Below are 21884 nucleotides of genomic sequence, written 5' to 3'. Positions count from 1 at the left end.
TGTGGAAAACATGGGGACATGCGGGAGTCATGGGAACCTCCCCACAGGGAGCCCTGGGAACGCCAGGGACTGCAGGAATATGCGGAAGCCATGGGGACACACAGGGAGCTGTGGGGACCCGTGGGAGCCATGGGCACCTGTGAGGGCTGTGGGGACACACAGGTACCGCTGGAAACTATGGGGAACCGGGGGAGCCGCAGGAACTCACAGCCATGAGGGTGGGAATGGCGGGGCCGGGAACGCGGGGGGACGAGGCGGGGAACGGGAATGGGGAGGAACGGAGGCCGGGCATGCGGGGAAATAGAGGCGGGGAACGGGAATACGGAGGGATAAAGACCAGGAACTCGGAGGGTGGAGTCGGGGAACGGAAACGCGGCGGGCGGGCTTCGCTCCCGGCGCCGCCTCCCCTCACGCAGCTGAGGGCAATGGAGGGCCCTGAATCCCCTGCCAAGCCTGGCTCGGGTGGGTGTCGATTGCCCCTCTAAACCCTTCAGCGCTGCGATTGTTCCTTCCTAAACTCGGGCTTTGCCCCGCAGGGCCTGCCAGGCGCTTCCCGGTAGCGGCGGTGGAGGAGATCCTGAGGGATGTGCTGGGGAGCGCCCTGAGGGAGCGGCGCTACGAGCCGGGGCCGTGCCGGGAGGCGGCCAAGGGCATCGCCGAGGTGGGACCGGGACGGGACACTTGTGCCTCCATGAGTGTCCCAAATGTCCCCCAAAAATGCCGATAAAGTGTAAGATAAAGGCTGGAGGCGGTGTCAAGGCGCCGGCAGGGGCTGCTCAGAGGAGGGTGCAGACATATAGGAGTTAGTTAATGGATTTACGGGCTGGTTTGGGTGGGGAGGGACCTTAAAGCTCATTCAGCCTCAGGGACACCTCCCACTGTCCCAGGTGCTCCCAGCCCCAATGTCCAGCCTGGCCTTGGGCACTGCCAGGGATCCAGGGGCAGCCACAGCTGCTCTGGGCACCCTGTGCCAGGGAACAATTCCCGATTCCCAATATCCCGTCCATCCCTGCCCTTTTGTCAGTTCAATACCATTCCCCCTTGCCCTGCTGTAAATCCATCTCCATTTTTGAACCCATATGGACTGATTCTGTTTTTCCCCGCAGGTCGTTAAGGCGCGGGTCAAGGCGCTGGTGGTGCCCAGGTACAAGATCGTGGTGGTGGCACACATTGGGCAGCTGGGTGGGCAGAGCCTGCAGATCAGCAGCAGGTGCCTCTGGGATCCCGAGAGTGACACCTTTTCCTCCTACGTGTTCAAGAACACCTCGCTGTTTGCTGTGGCAAATGTCTATGGTGTGTATTTTGAATAGGGAGGTGGTGGAGTTTAGCAGCAGGAGAAATTAATATTCAGCCTAACTCTTCCCTGGCTCTGTTGATGAAAATATCTGTGAAGGACCAAGGTACTCTCACCTGCTTTGAAATGTGAGCCTTTGGGTGAGTGGAATAAGGGTCCTTCCCAGGGTTTTCTCTGGGAAGTGGCTTTCTATGGCACAGTTTTGCAGCTGATTGCTGCTTTCAGAGCTTGCTCTGTAGGGGAAATATTTTCAGAATATTGCCTGTAAGTAATGCTTTCCCTGTTCTCCTCCAGGAAGCATTACTGGAAGTATTTGGATTAGGGAATAAACCATGGGTTTTGCCTGCCCACTTTTGGGGCTGGTACTGATGGTCCTAACTCTATCCTGGTGCAGCCATTCTCCACCGAGGTGGGGTCTGGCTCACCTTGCTCTGAGTCTGAAACCAGACTTTTTGCTACCCCTATTTCCCAGCTGAAACCTGCTGTTAGGTTTTCCTGAGTCAGAGAACAAACCTATCACAAGCTGCTTATTTGATTACATTTTAGGGGCAAAGCTGAAACCAGAACAGTAGTTAGTTGGGAAGTAATACTTCATCTACTCATGACTAAAAGTTTAATTCTAACCCACTGTAAACACTGTGAAATGCAGACAACCTGAAGCCACTTGCTGGTGTGCACTGTGACATTGAACACCCAAAAGCTACAATTAAAGAACACAACTGAAAGGAGTGTGGTTTATGTCATGATTATTTTAATCCCTGGGAGCTGTGACTCCGAGCTGCTGCGTTTCAGCACAGGGAGCTGATCTCTGTCCTGCTGCAGCCCACGTTGCAGCAGGATGTGGCGAGCAGCTTGGCTGCCTCACGCTTGCTGAGCACAGGAACTGTGCTGGTGTTTTGCAAGTCTTGCTCGGGTTTGACGTCCTGGGGTTCTTCTCTGTGGATCCCCAGCCTCGGCTCTGGGTGTGGTGAGAAGTCAGCATCACCTTCGTCCTCGTGTGGGAAATGCTGGGGGTTTTCACTCTCTGTTGCAGGAAAATGAGAAGCTAAAAGTAAAAATTCGTGGGAAGATGAGTAATTCATGCTTTTTATCTTTACTAGAAAGACAGACCAAGCTCCAGCCAGGGAGCTGAGTGTTGCCCTCTGATAAGAGCACCACATCACGGACTCCTCACTGTGAGGAATCATCTGTGATCAACGTGGTAAAACTGAGGAGTTCAAGGATTTATATTGAAAAGTGTCCTGTGGTGCCTTGAGTCTTACACTAATACATTGCTCCTCCAGGAAAAAACTCTGATTTGAGGTGTCAGAGGCTCTTGACCAGCACGTTAAGCTGGACCTGGGGGGTTCCTGAATTGCAGGTGTTGCATTAAGGCATCAGCTACCCCAGATTTCTGGGTGTTCCCACAGAAATTACAGTCCAGCTGCAGCTGAAGAACCTCAGTACCTCTGGGCCTTGTGCAGTCTGTAAAGGTGTAGTAGCTCTCAATTTTTAAAAGCAAGGTTCTTCAACAGATTTTGGGGAGGGGGTTGCCCATGTTACCACTTTTGTTTAAAGCTGCTGCTACAAGAGAATTTTCCAAAAATGGAGATGTAGGAAGTGCAGAAAGCATCTGTTGCTGTCATCTGCCTCTGTTATTTTCTTGTTCCCTATTTATTTTGATTAGAGTACATGTCTAGCTGTGCATGTAATGGTTGAATTTTCTGACCATCAAACCAAAATTTTCTGAGTATCAAGAAATGTGCTATTAAGTATAAATATATACAAAAGCATGTGAAGGTGCTTAAATTGCAGAGCAGATATTCAACATGCTTTAATTACAAAGTTCTATAAAGTTTCTGGTTTCTAGTGGGGAAAATGGAGACCATAGCAAGACACTTGCACTGACTTCAGCAAAACTTGTCACTGAAATGAGATGGCAGAGAGATTTTCAGTGGTAGCCTTGCCTTGGATCCTGTTCCTGAGGTGAGCTTAGAAATTCTTAGAAAGTCTTAGAAGTCTGAATTATTTTTCCTTAGCAAAGCAGTGCAGGAAGCTGAGCCAGACAAGCTGCAAGGAGAAGGAACAGAGTGCAGCCCGTGCTGGGAGGTTGAGCTGCAGGGATTGAGGGGAGCAGGGGATGTGCTGCTCCCCAGCCCCTGGGATGCCCTGGGATCCCATGGGATGGTGCAGCAGGCAGGGCTGGCCCTTGGGATCACTGGGATCACTGGAATCACTGTGATCCCATGGATGGTGCAGCAGGCACAGCAGGCCCCTGGGATCACTGTGATCCCATGGAGGGTGCAGCAGGCACAGCAGGCCTCTGGGATCACTGGGATCCCATGGAATGGTGCAGCAGGCAGGGCAGGCCCCTGGGATGCCCTGGGATCACTGTGATCCCATGGAGGGTGCAGCAGGCAGGGCAGGCCCCTGGGATCACTGGGATCCTGTTGGATGGTGCAGCAGGGCAGGCCCCTGGGATGCCCTGGGATCACTGGGATCACTGGGATCACTGTGATCCCATGGAGGGTGCAGCAGGCACAGCAGGCCTCTGGGATCACTGGGATCCCATGGGATGGTGCAGCAGGCAGGGCAGGCCCCTGGGATCACTGGGATCCTGTTGGATGGTGCAGCAGGGCAGGCCCCTGGGATCACTGGGATCACTGGGATCCCATGGAGGGTGCAGCAGGCAGGGCAGGCCCCTGGGATCACTGGGATCCTGTTGGATGGTGCAGCAGGGCAGGCCCCTGGGATCACTGGGATCACTGGGATCCCATGGAGGGTGCAGCAGGCAGGGCAGGCCCCTGGGATCACTGGGATCCTGTTGGATGGTGCAGCAGGGCAGGCCCCTGGGATCACTGGGATCACTGGGATCCCATGGAGGGTGCAGCAGGCAGGGCAGGCCCCTGGGATCACTGGGATCCTGTTGGATGGTGCAGCAGGGCAGGCCCCTGGGATCACTGGGATCACTGGGATCACTGTGATCCCATGGAGGGTGCAGCAGGCAGGGCAGGCCCAGGCCATGGCTGTACTCACCCCGCAGGGCACGGTCCCGTCTCCAGCGCGAGCCGCCACAGGTGAACACCACGGCTCTGATGAAGTCTCTCCCGCAGAGCCTCACCTTGCTCCCTTCCCCTCTCCCTTCCCGTGCCAGGAGCAGGAGAGCGAGGCAGCCCAGTGCCAGCAGGGTGCCCCTCATGCTGCCAACGTGCTGCTTCCCAGCTGGCTGTGAGCTGGCAGGAGGGATGAAGTGGGGAATTCTGCTGGAGCCATCCCATTTATACCAACGGTCTGTCCACTCCACTGGGTAACAGCTCACTCTGAGGGTGGCAGTGTTTGCTGCAAACAAATAAACTGCTTGTTTCTGGTCATGTTTGAAGTGCTTTGGGATCTCAGTCAGGTATGAAAGATTTCTGAAGTCTACGTAGCTGCTTTACTGGGAACACCTGAGGTGTAACAGTTTATGGGGTATGGCTCGGATGGATGCAGTTAATGTGTGTTCTGCCAGAACAAAAGGGTGTTTGTGATGGGATTTGTCCTCAGTGGGTTTGGTGTCTGTGTTCCCCGCACAGCCTGATACCCAGTCCTGACTGGGGTCTTTTTGTGTTGGTGCTCCCAAAGAAGAATGGAATGAACTAATGAACTCCTCCCCATGATGTCAGCATCGTGCACCTCTTCATTCCCCACCTTGGTTACTGCTAACTGTGGATGCTTGTGGGGAAACCCTGCCAGTGCCAAGCACTGCTGAGAAAATCCACTCCAGAGGGGCTTGTGCCATATATTGATATCCCAGCCAGGATTCCCAGTGTGCCAAGAGACAGGACATGATCCTGCAGCACATGGAGCTGAGTCTCTGCTCTGGGAGCAGAGCTTGGTTCTGAGTTACTGGTTCCTATTGTTGGCTTTGGCGTATTTACGTTTCTATAAAAAAATCCTTGCAATAAAATGCCTCTAAGAGGAAATTTCTGAGTTATATAGTCAGAAATTCCATGTTTAAGAACAAAATACATGAGGAACTTTGGAGATCTTGAGCCCTTCCTAGCACCACAAGGATTTTCCAGCACCATAAAGTTACAGGTAATTGATTTTCACTGTGTGCAGGGTGGGTTATGATGTGTTACAGAAAGCTTGTTTTTTAGCAGTGAGCAAACAGTCACGGGCATGAATGGAAAATACAGGGTGTATTTTGGTCAGATTTATAATAATGATTAACAAATGATTCACCTTAACGAGTGTCTTTCCTTGAAACACACCAAGATGAATTTTATGTCAGGGGGAAGTTTGCATGTGCCCTGTCAGGTGTGCAGCACACAGAGGGAAGTGGATGTTAATGCAGCACAAATGATCCTTAATTCAGTGCTGTGTTTGAGTGCTGGCTGTTTATTGTCAGGATAATGAGAGAGGCTGCATGTTGTGCATCTATAAAATACAGGTTTCCATACGTAATGTGCTCGGCAGCAGGGCCACAGCTTGTGCTTTATCACTCCTCTGGAGATGCTCCCTGTTTCCTGTGGCCAGGAAGTGCCTGGAAATCCTCCAGCTGAGTATTTTTTTCTGTTTCTTCTGCTCTGCCCCCCCAAAAAGCCAGCCCAGGCAGCCAAACACTGTCTGCTTTCAACCCAAAGAGAAAAGACTTTGGGGGAAAAGCAGAAAGGGATAAAGACCAGAGGAGAAAAGACTGCAGAGACCTTTCCATGATCAGGATTCCAGAGAAGGCCACCCATGCATGAGCACTGATGGTGCAACGAGAGGACTTCAGGAGGAAATCGAGGCCATTTGAAAGAAGTTTCTAAACAGTGTGGCTTCAAAAAGAAACTTTATTGATTAAAAAAGATAACCAGTTTATGTTCACTCCAGCAGGTGTTTCCTGAAGGAGAAGGGATATCAGCTACTGTTAAACAGCTCCAGCAGGAGCCACAATGTCATACAAGGAGCCAACCTGGAAAACAAGAGCAAAAAGAGCTGATTCTTCTGTGGAATTCTGTTAATGCTGGAAAATAGCACTTTTTGGCAGGCCAGGTTGGGTTGCATTTGTGCTGTCCTATTTGGCAGCACGCAAACATTTATCTCATTTATAAAGGAAATTAATTCCCAGGGGTGTGGCAGCAGAAGAGCAGGAACCACTACCTTTAACCCGGAATTGTGATCCCACTATTGCAATATTGCCTGGCTGGGTGTTTCCCTGGATTGCCTGGCTGGGGAAGGAGCCCAGGCACTGTGAGCACAGCCATACCTGGTCGGTGCTGGGGACAGCCAGGCTGGGCAGCAGCCACACCCCCACCTGGCCACAGCTGTCCCCCAGGAGCAGGCACTCGGCATTGCTGGCAAACAGCAGGGAGCTCAGGTTCCCTTCAGGGCTGGCAGCACAGGACAGCACCGGGTCGAAGCTGCAAGCCAAGAGTTAATGGCACCATGCATGCATCAGCTGAAGGGCTGCACATCTCACTTCCTGTGTTCTAGGTTATCTCAGAAATTGGGAAGTGAGGTAGGGCTTGGTTTGGGCTCTGCCTGCAGAAAAATCCCGGCTGCTGTTAACTGAGATATCCTACTTGCCTAAAACCTGTCCTAACCTGGAGAGTGGTGGTTAATATTTTGGTTAGATGAATAATTTGCAGGATGTGGCAGGGCTCTGGATCCACCAGGGCTTCACACTGTCAGTAACACAAAAAACACAAAACCCAGAGCAGCTGGACAAGGTGACAGGTAACAGAGTCACCTCAACTTCAGACCATCCAATCTTTACCAAAGTAGCTCAGTTTTGTTATTTTTCCTCCTAACTCTGCCACAATTTCTGCAGAGAACGGGCAGTTTTATACTTTATCGGCTCCAGGAGGCATCCAGCTCCTTCTCTTCTCACCCCAAATCTCTGGTAACCACCATCTGCTCTTACACAATGAGTATTTATGAACGCAATGGTTTGAGCAAGCAAGGCATGGAGCTGTAATGATCTGATAAAAACACCGATGAGGTAACAATGTGTGACAATTAAATTTCAGACTTTTCCTTGAGAAGAGTCATTACTCACATGCTGACACTCAGATCCCAGATCTCCACCCTCTTCTCATTCACTGCTGCGAAGATGAGGGCTGATTGTGGAGCCCACTTGATGTCATGAACAAAAGCTGTGACAGAAGTGAAGGTTAAAAGGGGGGTGTGGGAATCCCTGTGCCACAAGAGGATGCTCCAGTCTGCAGAGCAGCTGAGGAACATGTCTGTGCTGGTGGGATTCCAGGCAACTTTGTACACAGGGCCCTGTTTGGAGAGAAACAAAACAGAACCGGGTGTTGCTGCAGAGCTACAGAATCTGTTCTAGAGCTAGCAGCCTTCCTCCCACAGGTAAGACTATTTAACTCTACAGGACAATCAGGTTTCTGATTGCTGTCTTAAAATAAAGGCAGAGCTAAAGCTTTAAAACAGTTTATAGTAAATAAACTGTTTTAATAAATAGTAAAGAAACAGTTTTAATAAATTGCTTGAAGAAACCCTGACAGTGTAGGAAGTAATGCTGTAAGACTGTGATGCTTTATGCTATGGGAATTCATTCCTAATAAAGAGAAGTAGTTTAGGTTTCTTTTGTTGCAGATGTTCACTAAATATAAGCAAAGATTGCATTTTTGAGTTAAGCAGTCCCTGCTGTCCTTGTTTACAATGTCACTCACCTCATGGCCTCTGTATGTGCCCAGAATCTGCTCCTTGCCTGAGCAAGAGCAGCAGTAGATGTGTCCCTCTTCTGTTCCAGCAAGAAAAATATCAGTATCCTGAAAGAAAGGGAAAAGTGGCTTAGGTTGGATGAATTTATCACTCCTGCAGAAATCCTCCAGGGCTGGAGGAGTTCAGAGCCAAGGAGGAGCTCCTGTGAGTGGTGGGGAAAGTGGAACCACAGCGTTGCACATTTGCTGGGTGTGTTCTCCACCAATGCACAACGTGCTGGGGTTTGACTCCTGAAAATCTTGGATTTTCAGCAATCCATGTGGAAATGCATGAATTCTTCAAGTGCTCTGTGGAGGAAGGACTCAAATGGATGAAGAGAAGCTCAGCTGAGTCCTGGATGTGGGAGGTGTTGGACAAATTCTCCCAGGCTTGGCCATCACTCAGAGGGGAACTGCCCTGAGCCTGCCCAAGGAAATGTGAGTAACATGGCTGGGAGTGATGCCTGAAGTTTGAGCTTATTTACCCTTTAAATCCATTTCCCACAATTTACCCTATAAATCCATTTCCCACAATTCTGTACTGCATTAGTGTATAATTCTGAACTTCATATAAATGTTAGCAAGTTCTCCTCACAGCTCAGTCACACAGAACAATAATTTTCCAGCCCCAGAACCAAGGACACCACTGCAGCTTCAGCCCCAAAAAGTGCAAACAGCAGGGAATGGAGGAGAGCAACCTGGGAGGGTGGGACTGCAGAACCTGGAGCTGGAATTGGACAATGAACCACAATATGGAAATGGACCCAAAAAGTGTGCTCCATTTCCATATTGGGGTTAAAAAAGTGGGGTTATAAAAGTGTGAGAACTTGTGACTCAGGGTCCATCTTGGGTAGAGCCATGGCCAGGCTCTTTCACTGCCCAAGGTGTAGCCTCTGAAGGCCTTTTAACAAATCCCTACTTTGTTCCTTTAACTCTGCCTAGCCTCTGTTCCAGGCAGCCTCTCTGGGCATCAGGAGGACAGGGCTTGTTTTGCCATTTCACCCATTTGGGGTAAACCTTAGTAGCTAGAAAGCAATTTATTTCAGAATGAATATGCTTTAAAGAGCAGTGCCAAGTCCCTGCCTAGCTCCCATTAAAGCAGCTCCAGCTGAGCCTCCCACCACTGCTGCAGAGTTTTCCTGGCTAATACTTCAGCCAGGATGGGCTTCCTGAGCCTACCTTTGGATGGAAGTCAAAGCACATTCCAGCTGCCTGTTGTGATATGGGACCTTCACTTTTCCTTTCTCTCTCACCTGGTAATTTTTTCTTCTCAGTTTCTGTTCGCTTGATTTGCATCACATCTGTGCAGAGAGCAGGAGGTTTTGTCAAACAGGAGCAGGGAACCTGTGCTGCTCTGGGATGCCCAGCAGCTCTGAGATGTTTTGTGGGATTACTGGTGTAAAGAATGCCAGCTGGAGTCACAGAGAGCAGTTTCAGGGGCTCACCAGAGCAATCCAGCCTTTGCTGAATGAACCACTGGGTCATCCGCCCGTCTCCCGAGATGCACATCAGTCTCTCCTCTTTGTCACCTGCTGTTGCACCTCCTTCCTGTTCTACCCACTTCAGCTGCCACACAGGACCTTTGTGTTTATTTAGGGATGCACTGGGACAAAAAAAATGCACGTGGTAAATCACAGATGAGCAAAGACAAGACAACATGTTTGAAAAATAATTAGGCTTCCACTTTGTAATGAGTGTTAAGTCTTATAACAGAAATGTTTCGCTTTTCTTTTTAAAAAAATGGTCTGAACATTGGTTGTTTTCTCCAGGAGAATGTTTCCTTATTAAACATGTTTGATAATTAGTTTTAGGGCACTGTTTATGTGCTTGTGCCATGAAATCAGTCTGCACCTTGTAGGAAAGACTTGGGGAGCTGCCCTTAGGGCAGGTGCTTCCCTTATCACCCACCCATCCCCTCTCTCATCATCTCCTTAATTCCTGCTCACCCCTCACTTTTGTTGATGCTTCTCCAGTTTTGGCAAGAGGGATCAGAGAGAAATCACCAAAAGCTGCCCCTGATCTGCCACAGGGATTTATTACCCAGGGCTGGACTGTCCCAGCTAGGACAATGAATTATTTATTCATGAATTTATAATTGATGGGGTAAAGAGCTGCAGTTCCTTAGAGGCTGAGGGACTGGCAGTCCCTGTTGCCTTGTCCAAAGCCTGCTGGCTCAGGGGAGGAGGTGGAGGCCAGGCTGACCTGCTCCTCACTTTTGCTGATGTTCTCTCCAGTTTTGGCAAGAGGGATCAGAGAGAAATCACCAAAAGTTACCCCTTTTATTATTTATTACCCAGGGCTGAATTGTCCCAGAATATGAATTATTTATTCATGAATTTATAATTGATGAGGGACATAGCTGCAGTTCCTTAGCGGCTGAGGCACTGGCAGCCCCTGTGGCCCTGTCCAAGGCCTGCTGGCTCAGGAGGAGGAGGAGGAGGGTCCCTGACCTGCTGTCCAGCAGCGCGGTGTCCTGGCGGCTGCGCACGTCATAGACGGCCACATGGCCACTGGCTGTCCCCACTGCCAGCAGGTGGGGCCTGGCCAGGGAGAAATCCACCGCGGTGACGCCGTCCTCACAGCGGAAAATGCGCTCTGGCCACTGGCAGGAGAGAGCACAGCAACCTCTGAGCTGGGCTAGCAGCCCCCTGGCTTGTCTGAGCACTCAGTGTCTGCTGGGAAACGCCAGTGTTGCAGTGTGATTTCCTGTCTCACCTATCCCAACCCCTCAGGTGTGCCAACCTTGCCTTTCCCCTTTGCTCTCCTGCTAAGAGCTGCCCATCAATCTTAACATTCCAGCAGGCTCGTGGTGTGGTTGGCAGAAGTTCCAAAGATGCCCTCAGCTCCGGGCTCATTGGCCTGTCCCAGTGTCTTTATCCCTTGAGCCTTCCCCTCCTCACACCTGGTTGGTCCTCACCTGTCCCTTTGTCCCTTCCCCTGTCCCCAGGCTTAAAAGGACACGGGATCATGAGGCTGGGATTCTGTTGGGAGCTGTTACCACATTCAGAGTCTGTCAGCCTGGAATAAACTCTGGATTAAAACTCTACAGCAGAATCCTCTCCTTTCTCTTCACTGTCCCCTGAACCTTTTCCACCAGAGGTAAACTGAGTTCCTGCTGTGCCTGGATTTGTTCCCAGTGCCCAGCTGCAGCACCCAGCCGGCCAAAGGTGTCTCTGAGGTGAAACACCACAGCTGCAGCCTTTGGTCCAGCAGCAAGGGCCAGACACGGCCAGGCACGTCCCACCCCGAAATATTGGGATTAATATTCCATACGCCAGTGATGGTGCCCACAGGGACCAGAAAAGATTCTTTATTCTGACTGGCCATGTATTTCTCGCTACAACTGATAAAATTAGGAAAAAGATAAAGATTGGGCAGAAATATGACACTGGAAAATAAGTTAGGTGAGGCTACTCCAAACCAAATATATAAAAATATCTATGGTGGCAGCAGGGAATCAGGAGAGTATTTGGTGTGGCAAGGCTACTCCAAACCAATTACATAAAAACATCTATGGTTACAGCAGGGAATCATGAAAGTACTTGGTGTGGTAATGATGCATCAAAGATTTGACTCTGCCTGGTTTAAATTAGTCTAATACAGGTCTGGCCAAGAGAAGTTTGTAGTAGAAATCAAACTGGAATGTTGTAATTTATGGCAATCAGAATTTTTTTACTTTGGGACACTTTGTAAGTGAGATTTCCAATTTTTTTTTTTTTTATGGCTGTTCTTTTTCAGATGGATCTGCAGAGGTGTAAATGTTACATCTATGAAATTTCCTCTCTTACTGACACTGTTGTGAGAAGTTAGAGTAAATAATTGTAGCTAAAAGGGAAATTCAGCAGAAATTGTCCAGAGCAAAGCAGATTGCAGGAAAAGCAAACAAAAGGGCTCGTTACCATGGGGTTCTTCAGTGACCAGCAGCAAGCCAGGCCTTTCTTCTTATCCCGAGAAACAAACTCCCTGTAACCAACTGCCAAGAGATCCTGCAAGCACAGAGCAACAGCAGTGCCTCAGTCCCACCTGGAGCTCAGCAGGACATTTCCAAAGGCACTTTGTGCCTGGAATGACAAAGCTTCTCTCCCATGCAGGAGATACATTGCTCTATAATCATATTTTAATGTGCATTATTTAATGGAGTACATCTAATTTTCCCTCTCAGGGTTAGCTGTAAAAGGAGATTCAGAGAGCACCTCAGACTCCTGGCTTTTAGCTTTCCCCAGTCCAGTGAATTCCCTTCATTCCTTTCCATAGGTAGAAGTAAAAACCAGCAGCCTTTAGCCTTCAGCTCCAGTAATTTTTCTTTTCTTGCACTCAACAAGTAGTTTGTGAAACTCACATTTTAAAAGTAGCTGATTGTTTGCCCTGTATTCTAAGACTGAAGTCTCTAAATGTGTCTAACTTTTTAATATCTGGAGATTTGGTGCACTAAGAGTATGACATGGTCTTTATTTTCTCTCTTTTTTTCCCCTCACTGGTTTTCTGTTTCTCATCCTCAGCTGCTTTTTACCCCTCTTCCATTCATTATTTTTGTTTAATAAGTGAGTTCTGGTGGGCAAACAGAGCTTTACATGACCAGACTTAGGAAGCTTTGCCTTCTGTGCTGTTATTATACATCTTATCCTTAAATTTGGAGGAATTCTGCTGTTTTGGGAGGTTCCTGTTAGAGACAAAGATGTGTTGTCTAAACTACCACAAAAAACCTCCATCAATGATGACAAAGTTTAGCAGCAGGGGTTAAATTTCAATTTTAGAACAGACCAAGTCGATGAAGATTGGTGCTCAGGGAGCAATTAATGAAATTCTGGGCCAACTAAAGCTGTGATGTGTAGGGAAATCCTACAGATTAAAGCAGTGAGAGTGAGGACTGGATCCACCTTTGAGATGCAGCCCAGGATCAGGGGTTCCTGCCAGCCCCAGCTGCCTGTCCCAGTTTGTGGCCAGCTCAGGAAGGGTTTGTGCACTCACAGGGTTCACTTTGTTCCAAGCCATGCTGCTCACGCTGTGCCCCCTGGTTAAATCACACCTGTATGACCACAGCAGCTCCAGCCTGGGGCCTGCCCCTTCTGCTGGGCCTTCAGCTGGCTCTGCTGCCTCCTCCTGCTTCTCCTCCTCATCCTCTTCGTCTTCTTCCACCTCGGCGTCTGAGGTAACAACAGGTTCTAAAATGTGCAGATGCAGAATCTGAGTGGAAGTATTTATAATATATAATTATAATTATAATTATATAATTATAATTATTATTACATAATATATTATATATTATAATAATATATAATATATATTATATAATATATTATATATATTATATATTATATTAGATATGATTATAATTATATATAATTATATAATTATAATTTTTATAATATATAAATATATGTATACAATTATACCTAATTATAGGTATAATTGTATACATATATTTATATTTGATATTTATTTTTATTATTTTATATATTATTTATTATATATATTATTTTTATATTTATATATACTAAACCCATGTAATGTAACCTATATTATTATATATAACCCACATTATATAACCTAAATTATTAAATACAATCTATATTATTATAGGTTATAATACTATAACTCCAATTATTTCCACCAGAAGAAAAATTTGCCCTTTCAGCAAATATTTTGCGGAAGGAAAGGAAAGGAAAGGAAAGGAAAGGAAAGGAAAGGAAAGGAAAGGAAAGGAAAGGAAAGGAAAGGAAAGGAAAGGAAAGGAAAGGAAAGGAAAGGAAAGGAAAGGAAAGGAAAGGAATTAAGACAACTTCTAAAACTGTGGCTAAAATTGGCTGGGGACAGAGCAGACAGCTGGATTGGGCAGGAGTGAGCCAGGTCTGCTGCAGGTGGATTAGGTGCCCAGGCAAAAGTGAGGAATTTCTGTGGAAAATGAGGAATTTCTGGCTGAAAAGAGGGTACTGAGCAAGGAACAAACCCATGAGGACAGGAATCTGCCGATAGACTGCGAGCTTGGGCTGGAAAATGTTCTCCATGAGAATCCTCTCCATGACAACTAAATCCTGCTGCAGCTTTGCTGAGGTTAGGATCGCTCCTGAGTGGCATTCCTGCTCCTCGTGGCTCCTGGCAGGAGCAGCACTCTCTGCAAGGGTGATGGAAGAAGCTGAATTACAGAATCCTGGGATATTCCAAGTTGGAATGGATCCACAAGGATCGTGGAGCCCAACAGGCCCACACTGCCTGATAAGAGATAAATGGCATAGAAATGCTTTGAACATGATAAAACTTCACACAGAAGGATCAAGGGATAAGAATTTTCCTCCACCTGCAAAAAGGAGAGAATTTAAAAAAATACTTTCATTGTGATTTTTTTTCCTATAATTTTCTTATAATTTTATCATCTTATCACTTTTTCTCATTATAATTTCCTTATCTTTTTCAGCTACTTCTGGAATTTTTCACAAATGGTGTTTTGCTTCTGCTTTTTAAAGTGAGTACCAGCAAACCTTGTCCCTGAGTATTTCTCTTTATTTAAGATGATTTCTGATGGCAGTGTGCAGAGAAGTGCAGCCCTGCCCAAGATTCTTCAGCAAACTCTCTTGCAGATTCCAGGCAGTGTTTTTCAGGAAGTTTTCCCCACAGATCCCAGGGATGTGCCTGGTTTAGAAGGATGAGGACAGGGCAGAAATGGGAAATGTTACCTGTGGCAGAAGGGACAGCCCCAGCCTGACCCTGCTCTTCAGCTGTGGCAGATGTGCTGCTTTTCCCTGCTGGGGTTTCAGGTTTTTCTGTCTCTGCAGGTTCTGTTTCTGAGACATCCAGTGGATTGTCCAAATCCCAGGGAGTCACCATCATCCCTGGGAATGAATTCCCTGTCACACAGGGCTCTTCTTTTGCATTATTATCTTCTTCTTTTACATTATTGCAAGGAGCTTCCTACACCCCAGCTGCTGGGCTGGGCTTTGGAACCACCTCTGCTTCCAAAGCTGTTGATATTTGAACTGATATTTTTCATTTAATATTTGAATTTCATCTTTTAATTGCCTTCTTTTACAAATTTACAGAAAAGGTTGCCTGTGCTTAAGAAGAATCACTAAAGCAGATAAAATAACTTTAAAGCAGCTCCTGTTGTGTGACTGGTGCAGCTCCATCAGGGTTTTTTGGCTCCCCTTGAGCAGGGCCAGCTCCCACCCAAAACTTGCCTGGATGTGCTCAGGGGCTGGAATGAGCCCTGCTGATGCCCCAAAAAAAGTGGCAAATAGCTTTTCAAAACAGATTATGATCTACTTTTGGGGTTTTACACACACTAACACAAAGGAAAAATGTTAGAGGCTAATTTCTTTAGCCTCTTACACACAACAATAACATTCTCTGGGAGTGTTAAGAACAATTTTATTGCAATGGATTCAGTGTTCCAGCACTAAATTCAAGATTTAGGAGGGGCAGAAAAGGCCACCACAACCCACAGTGTCCTGCCTGCACTTGAAGCTCTGGAAGTGGAAATTGAGGGAACATCTGCTCAGAGGTAGAGGTAAAAAATGCTTTTTATCAGTGCCAGGTTTACCTTTCTCTGCCACGGTGATGGTCTCACATTGCACCTCCTTGGTTTTGGCAGCTCCAGAGAAGGTTTGCACGATTTTTTCTTCAAAGTACTCACTGTCAATTTTAGCCTTACAAATCTCTGTGTAAATCTTATTCCTCTCCCTGGGAAATAAAGGAAACACTGGCTGGTGAGTCCCTGGGAAATCCTGCCTGGAATTCTCAGGGTCTGTAACAAGGAGCTGATCAGGAGAGGCTTTTCCATGTCTGCCATGTCCTGCTTTCTGGATTGCTGGATGGAATTTCAGCCTTTGTATTATTCAGCAGCTCGTTCTGATCTTTGTGATGCTTCTCTAAAACAGGAATGGCCTGTGGAGAACAGAGCCCAGAAAAAGCAAAATTCCCTCTCCCAGCTGCCCCTGAGCTTTGGGGAATTCAGAGCTCTCATTCCTGGGAGTGAAAGGCAGGAGACAAAAAGGAAACTTCTCCTTTTCTGTTTCAGCATTCCCACCAAAGCTCTGGTAGCTCAGGGAGGACCAAGGGGAGCTGCCCGCTACCTTTAACTCTTCTTAATTAATGAATAATTAGAAGCTATCCACAAGAATCAATGCAGCAGTTTGGAATGTCTTACTGCTTTCATGAAAATCAAATTATCACCCTCCTCCAGCCCTGGGTTTTCCTAAGCTGCCACGGTTTTTCAGTGGAAGGGAGGAAGAATTTCACCCACAACAGGGAGCTGTAAGAAATGGAGGTTTTGCACTCAGAGAAATGGGTGCCAGCTGTGAAAAACGTGTTTATTTTCTTCTGCAAATTGAAAAAGGCTCATAAAGGACAACAGGAGATAAGGAACACAGAGTGGAGATGAGGGCTGGGTGCATCTTGGCACTTCTTTTTGGAGATACCTTTTAAATATTTTTTCTCTTACATTAGCTTCTTGTATCTTCATAAATAATCATGAAGAGGAAACTTTTTCTTTAAACTAGTTGACATATTCTTAGAATTGTTTACATGGCTCCTCTTCAGTTCTACTTTTATATAGTATCTGCATTTTTTGGTTGTGGTTTTAGGTATTTTTATTAAAATTTCTATTTATTTGTTTATTTATTTATTTGTTTGTTCATTTATTTATTTTAAATACTTTTATTTATTTATTTTGTGTAGTTTAGGCCCTGGCCTACACTGTCTTTAGACAATGAGTGCTGATAGTTGGTACATTTGTAGTAGCTGTCTTCTTTAATATGTTTATTGGATATTATTTCATCTAAGCAGGTATTTTAACACAAGTATGCTTATATCAGCTATTTCACTACTATGTCTAAGCCTAATTAACATAAAATAAAAAGAAAATAAAAATGATAAAAATAAAATAAAATCTAAAATTACTGTATCTTTATAGCAATATATAATATATATAGCAATATAAAAAACCCACAATTTATAATAAAATATATATTCTATAAAATATATAAATATAATAAATATATATAATAAATATTATAAATATAATATCTAAAAATACATATTATTTATTATATATAGCAATACATAAAATATATAATATAGATAGCAGTAAAATATAAATAAAAATTATATATTTAAGCAAAGTTATTTTAACTCTACATGTATAAAATTGATTTTAATATTAGCAATATATAAAAAAATACATATATAATATATATAGCAACATATATATCTAAATAAAAACGATATGTTTATAGCAAAGTTCTTTTAACACTACATGTATGAAATCTATTTTGTTATTAGCAATATATATACAAATATAATATATATACATATTTTATATATATAATTAAAACTGATATTTTTATAGCAACATTCTTTTAACACTACATGTATGAAATCTATTTTAATATTAGCAATATATATAAAAATATTATATATATATTATATATATAAAACTATATATTTATAGCAAACTTATTTTAACACTACATGTATAAAATATATTTTAGTATTTATATATAAATATTGTATATATAATATATATAGCAATGTATATATATATATATAAATAAATATAAACCCGATATATTTATAGCAAACTTATTTTAACCCTACACATGTGAAATCTGGTTTAATATTTGCAGTGACGTTTGTGACTCACAGCACCCTGGGAGCCTCCTCTGCCTCGGTGGACACGAGGGCCGTGGGCAGGTCCAGCATCCAGAGCGTGTCTGTCTCCGACAGCAGAACCTCCACCCTCTGCTCCAGCTCTGCCTCTGTCAGGGCTGCCTCCCCCTCCTCCTGCTCTGCTGGGCAAGCACAACACAAACAGCACCTTGGCTGCTCCAAATCAACGGAAAATTAATGCTGGGAATCAGACAAATCCCAGAATATACAATTTTACATGTGGAATGTCCAATTATTGGGTGTGTTCTTTACCAGACACGCTCAAATCTGGGTCTTCTTGAGGTTCTGTCTCATCCAAGCCAGGCTTGGTTGTTGATGTGCTGCTTCCATGTGTCCTTCAGGCATGAGAAACAAGCAGAAATTGTCTCAAAAACTAAAATAGTGTTCATTTTCTGGAGGTATTTTTAAGTAATTATAAGTATTTTTAATTATTAGTATTTATATCTAAATATTATTAGTATCTATATTTAATTATTAGTATTTTAATTATAAGTATTTTGAATATAATTTTAAATTTGTTTTTTATATATATTTGCTCCTGGTTGGTATCCTACCCCCTGGGATTGTCCTTTGGAACAGCCAGCCTGGGAAACATGGCAGAAAAAGCAATCTTCATCTCAGAAATCAGTGTTTACTATTGTAATTATAAATTGTGAATAATTACAATTATTGCTTGCATTTTGATCATGCTGTGGCTCAGGATTTTTCATTTAAAACACCAATAATTATTTCCCTTTGTTGCATGACTGAATTGAGTTTGTCAGCCCAAAGTCTTTGACTTTGTTTTTCCCCTCTGTGCTGGAGGTTTGTAAATGAAAATGTAGTGAAACATAATTTAGGAGTTTTAACTCCAAATTTTTTGTTCAAGAGCATTTTTAGAGATGGATGCACATAACAACACAGAGGTAACTTGCTTAAATATCATTAAAGCAAAGAATTCTTGTTATGGTAAACATATTTTGATAGTTGAACTGGTATTTTTAATATTTTAATTTGATATTTTAATTTCTATATTTCATAATTTTGCATAAAAGCCTGTCTGCACTTACAGATAAAATACTTTAAAATACATCCTTTACTTTTAAAAAAGTACTTATAATGCTTTATTTATTTTAAAATAAAACTTTTCTTGCCTGGCAGCATTTGGGTCTGGCTGGAAGAGGGGTTGGGGTGTCACATTCTTCCCTTGCTCATCAAAAACCTGGAGAAAAATAGAAATCATTTTCAGGATAATTTCCCTGTGTTATAGGGAGGGCACCTGGAAGGGGTTTGAATTTCTGCCTTCCTGCAGGACCAGCCCCAGATATTTGGGATTCTTTGGGAAAAGCCACTCCTGTCACTGGGCTTGGAGGGGCAACCCAACCCTTCCAGGCCTTCCCACCTTTCCCAACCCAATAATTCCAGGGTTTCTGAGATCCTCCCTGCACGTGGATTTGGGGCTCTTCCCACCTTTCCCAGGAGTGGCCAACCCAACCATTCCAGGGTTTCTGAGATCCTTCCTGCACGTGGATTTGGGGCTCTTCCCACCTTTCTCAGAAGAACCCGACCCAACCATTCCAGGCCTTCCCTCAGGTGGGTTTGGGTTCTTCCCACCTTTCCCAACCCAACCGTTCCAGGGCTCCACGATTCTTCCCACTTTTCCCAACCCAACCATTCCAGAACTTTTTGGTTCTTCCCACAGGTGCTTTTTGGGCTTTTCCCACTTTTCCCAAGGGTGTCCAACCCATCCATTCCAGTTCTTCCCACTTTTCCCAACCCAACCATTCCAGAGGTTTTTTGGTTCTTCCCACAGGTGCTTTTTGGGGTTTTCCCACTTTTCCCAAGGGTGTCCAACCCAACCATTCCAGAGTTTCTGAGATCCTTCCTGCACAAGGATTTGGGGCTCTTCCCAGCTTTCCCAGAAGCACCCAACCCAACCATTCCAGGCCTTCCCTCAGGTGGGTTTGGGTTCTTCCCACCTTTCCCAACCCAACCCTTCCAGGGCTTTTTAGTTCTTCCTACAGATGGATTTTGGGCTTTTCCCGCTTTTCCCACCTTTCCCAACCCAATCATTCCAGGATTTCCATGATCCTTCCTGCAGGTAGATTTGAAGCTTTTCCCACCTTTCCCAAGGGCGTCCAACCCAACCATTCCAGTTCTTCCCACCCTTTTCCAACCCAACCATTCCAGGGCTCCATGGTTCTCCCTGCAGGCAGATTTTGGGCTTTTCCCACCTTTCCCAAGGGTGTCCAACCCAACCATTCCAGTTCTTCCCACCTTTTCCAACCCAACCGTTCCGGGGTCTCTGAGATCCTTCCCATAGGTGCATTTTGGGCTCTTCCCACTTTCCCCAAGGATGTCCAAGCCAACCGTTCCGGGCCATGCCCCAGGTGGATTTTGGGTTGTCCCCAGCCCTCCCGGGTGGCCCTGGCCCCTCTCACCTGCAGGGCTCCCTGGCTCTGGGGGGCTTTTCCCAGGGAAGCCGAGGAAGCCGTGGAAGTTCTGCGGGAGCTCGGGGCTCTGCCGGCTCCCGGCCGCGCCCTGCAATCACCACACGGGAATATTTGTAAATATCAAACTGTTACCTGTTATTATAAAGGATTTAAACAATTTATAATAAAGGATTTTTACAATTTCTTAACTATTATAATAGATTATATATTACCTAATATTTTAAAGGATGTAAATAATTTATAAGAAAGGATTTTTATAATTTATTATATAATACAACTTATTTTAAATAATTTTTTTATAATTACCAGTTATTTTAAAGGATTTTAACTATTTTTAACCATTTATAATAAAGGATGCTTATAAATGATTATATATTACCAATTATTTTAAGGGATTTCAACCTATTACAATAAAGGATTCTACTATTTCTTTTATCAATTATTACACATTGCTAGTTATAAAGGATTTCAACAATTTATAGTAAAGGATTCTTATAGTTTATTATATATTATAATTGATGATATATTACCATATATATATTTAATATGATAAATTTTAAAGAATGTAAACTATTTATAAGAAAGGATTCTTATATTGATTATATATTATCAATTATGTTAAGGGATTGCAACCTCTTATAGGAAAAGATTTTTACTATTTCTCATAGAGTATAACTTATTATATATTACCAATTATTTTAAAGACTTTTAACCATTTATTGCCATTTATAAGAAAGGATTCTTCCAATTCCTAATGTATTATAATTTATTATAAAATACCAATTATTTTAAAGGATTTTAACCATTTAGAATAAAGGATTCTTCTAATTGATTATATATTGCCAATTATTTTAAGGGATGTAAACCACTTCATAATCAATATAATAATTTAATAAATAAAATATTTGTAACAATTTATTTCTCATAAACTATTATATATTATGACATATTATAGAATGTAATTTTTTATGGATTATGATTTATTATATATTACCAATTATTGCAAGGGATGTAAATAATTTAAAATACAAGATTGTGGGATTGCAGCCACTTACTGATTATAATTTATTATATATTAATAATGATTTCAAAGGATTTTAAGCATTTATAAGAAAGGAGTGCAGCCATTTATTATAATTTATTGTGTATGATAATTAATTACATATTACCAATTATTGTAAAGGATTTCGACCATTTATAAATAGGGCTTTTGACTGTTTATTTGTTATAACTTCTTATGCCTTATAATTTGTTATAGAATGTAATTTATTATAGAATATAATTTATTATAGCATACAATTTATTATATACTACTATTCATGATCTATTACCCATTAATTCAAATATGTAAACCATTTATAATAAAGGCTTTTTACCATTGATTTATTATGACTTATTATAGAATATAATTTATTACATATTGCAATTCATTAAATGCTACCCTTTGTTTTAAGGGATGTAAACCATTTATAATTAAGAATCTTGGACACATGTAATTTATTAAATATAATTTAATATTGCAGAATATAATAAATTATATAGTATAACTTACGTATTACTAAGTATTTTAAGGGATGTAATCCCTTTATACCAAAAGAACTTTTCCCATTCATTAATTATAATAAATTAACTGTTATAACTGGTTCTGCACTATAATTTATCATCTCTTCCTTGGCATTCTTAGGGCTTTAAAGCTTTTTAATTCCCGTAACATTGCAGCTTTAGGCCGGACCCGCTCCCACTCACCGCGGAGGCCGCGGCCCCTGCATGGCGTCGCGCCGTTACCGTGACAACACCGCCCAAGACGCGGCGCGCCGATTGGCCGCCAGC

At 43.8% G+C, this 21884-nt stretch overlaps 3 protein-coding genes across 3 annotated transcripts; 1 reads left to right on the top strand and 2 right to left on the bottom strand.

The window, feature by feature from the left end:
- Positions 1-362: 362 nt before the first annotated feature.
- On the top strand, positions 363-2022 carry DYNLT5 (dynein light chain Tctex-type family member 5). Its single transcript, XM_066555739.1, has 3 exons — positions 363-462; positions 537-661; positions 1107-2022. Exons 1-3 carry the CDS (start codon positions 426-428, stop codon positions 1308-1310), a joined length of 366 nt encoding a protein of 121 aa, XP_066411836.1. The 5' UTR covers positions 363-425; the 3' UTR covers positions 1311-2022.
- Position 2023: 1 nt separating this feature from the next.
- On the bottom strand, positions 2024-4472 carry INSL5 (insulin like 5). The gene is made up of 2 exons (XM_066555970.1): positions 4310-4472; positions 2024-2318 (listed from the first exon to the last, which is right to left on the bottom strand). Exons 1-2 carry the CDS (start codon positions 4470-4472, stop codon positions 2083-2085), a joined length of 399 nt encoding a protein of 132 aa, XP_066412067.1. The 3' UTR covers positions 2024-2082.
- Positions 4473-6070: 1598 nt separating this feature from the next.
- DNAI4 (dynein axonemal intermediate chain 4) lies at positions 6071-21823 on the bottom strand. The gene is made up of 17 exons (XM_066556126.1): positions 21801-21823; positions 20043-20142; positions 18756-18823; positions 17875-17957; positions 17597-17744; positions 15497-15636; positions 14634-14789; positions 13910-14074; positions 12931-13124; positions 11862-11948; positions 10413-10564; positions 9408-9565; positions 9142-9263; positions 7933-8031; positions 7299-7525; positions 6507-6660; positions 6071-6212 (listed from the first exon to the last, which is right to left on the bottom strand). Exons 1-17 carry the CDS (start codon positions 21821-21823, stop codon positions 6168-6170), a joined length of 2121 nt encoding a protein of 706 aa, XP_066412223.1. The 3' UTR covers positions 6071-6167.
- Positions 21824-21884: the final 61 nt, after the last annotated feature.

Source organism: Molothrus aeneus, chromosome 9, assembly GCF_037042795.1.
Source record: "Molothrus aeneus isolate 106 chromosome 9, BPBGC_Maene_1.0, whole genome shotgun sequence".
In the NCBI taxonomy this organism is placed as follows: Eukaryota; Metazoa; Chordata; class Aves; order Passeriformes; family Icteridae; genus Molothrus; species Molothrus aeneus.
This window is presented reverse-complemented; position numbering and strand designations above follow the sequence as displayed.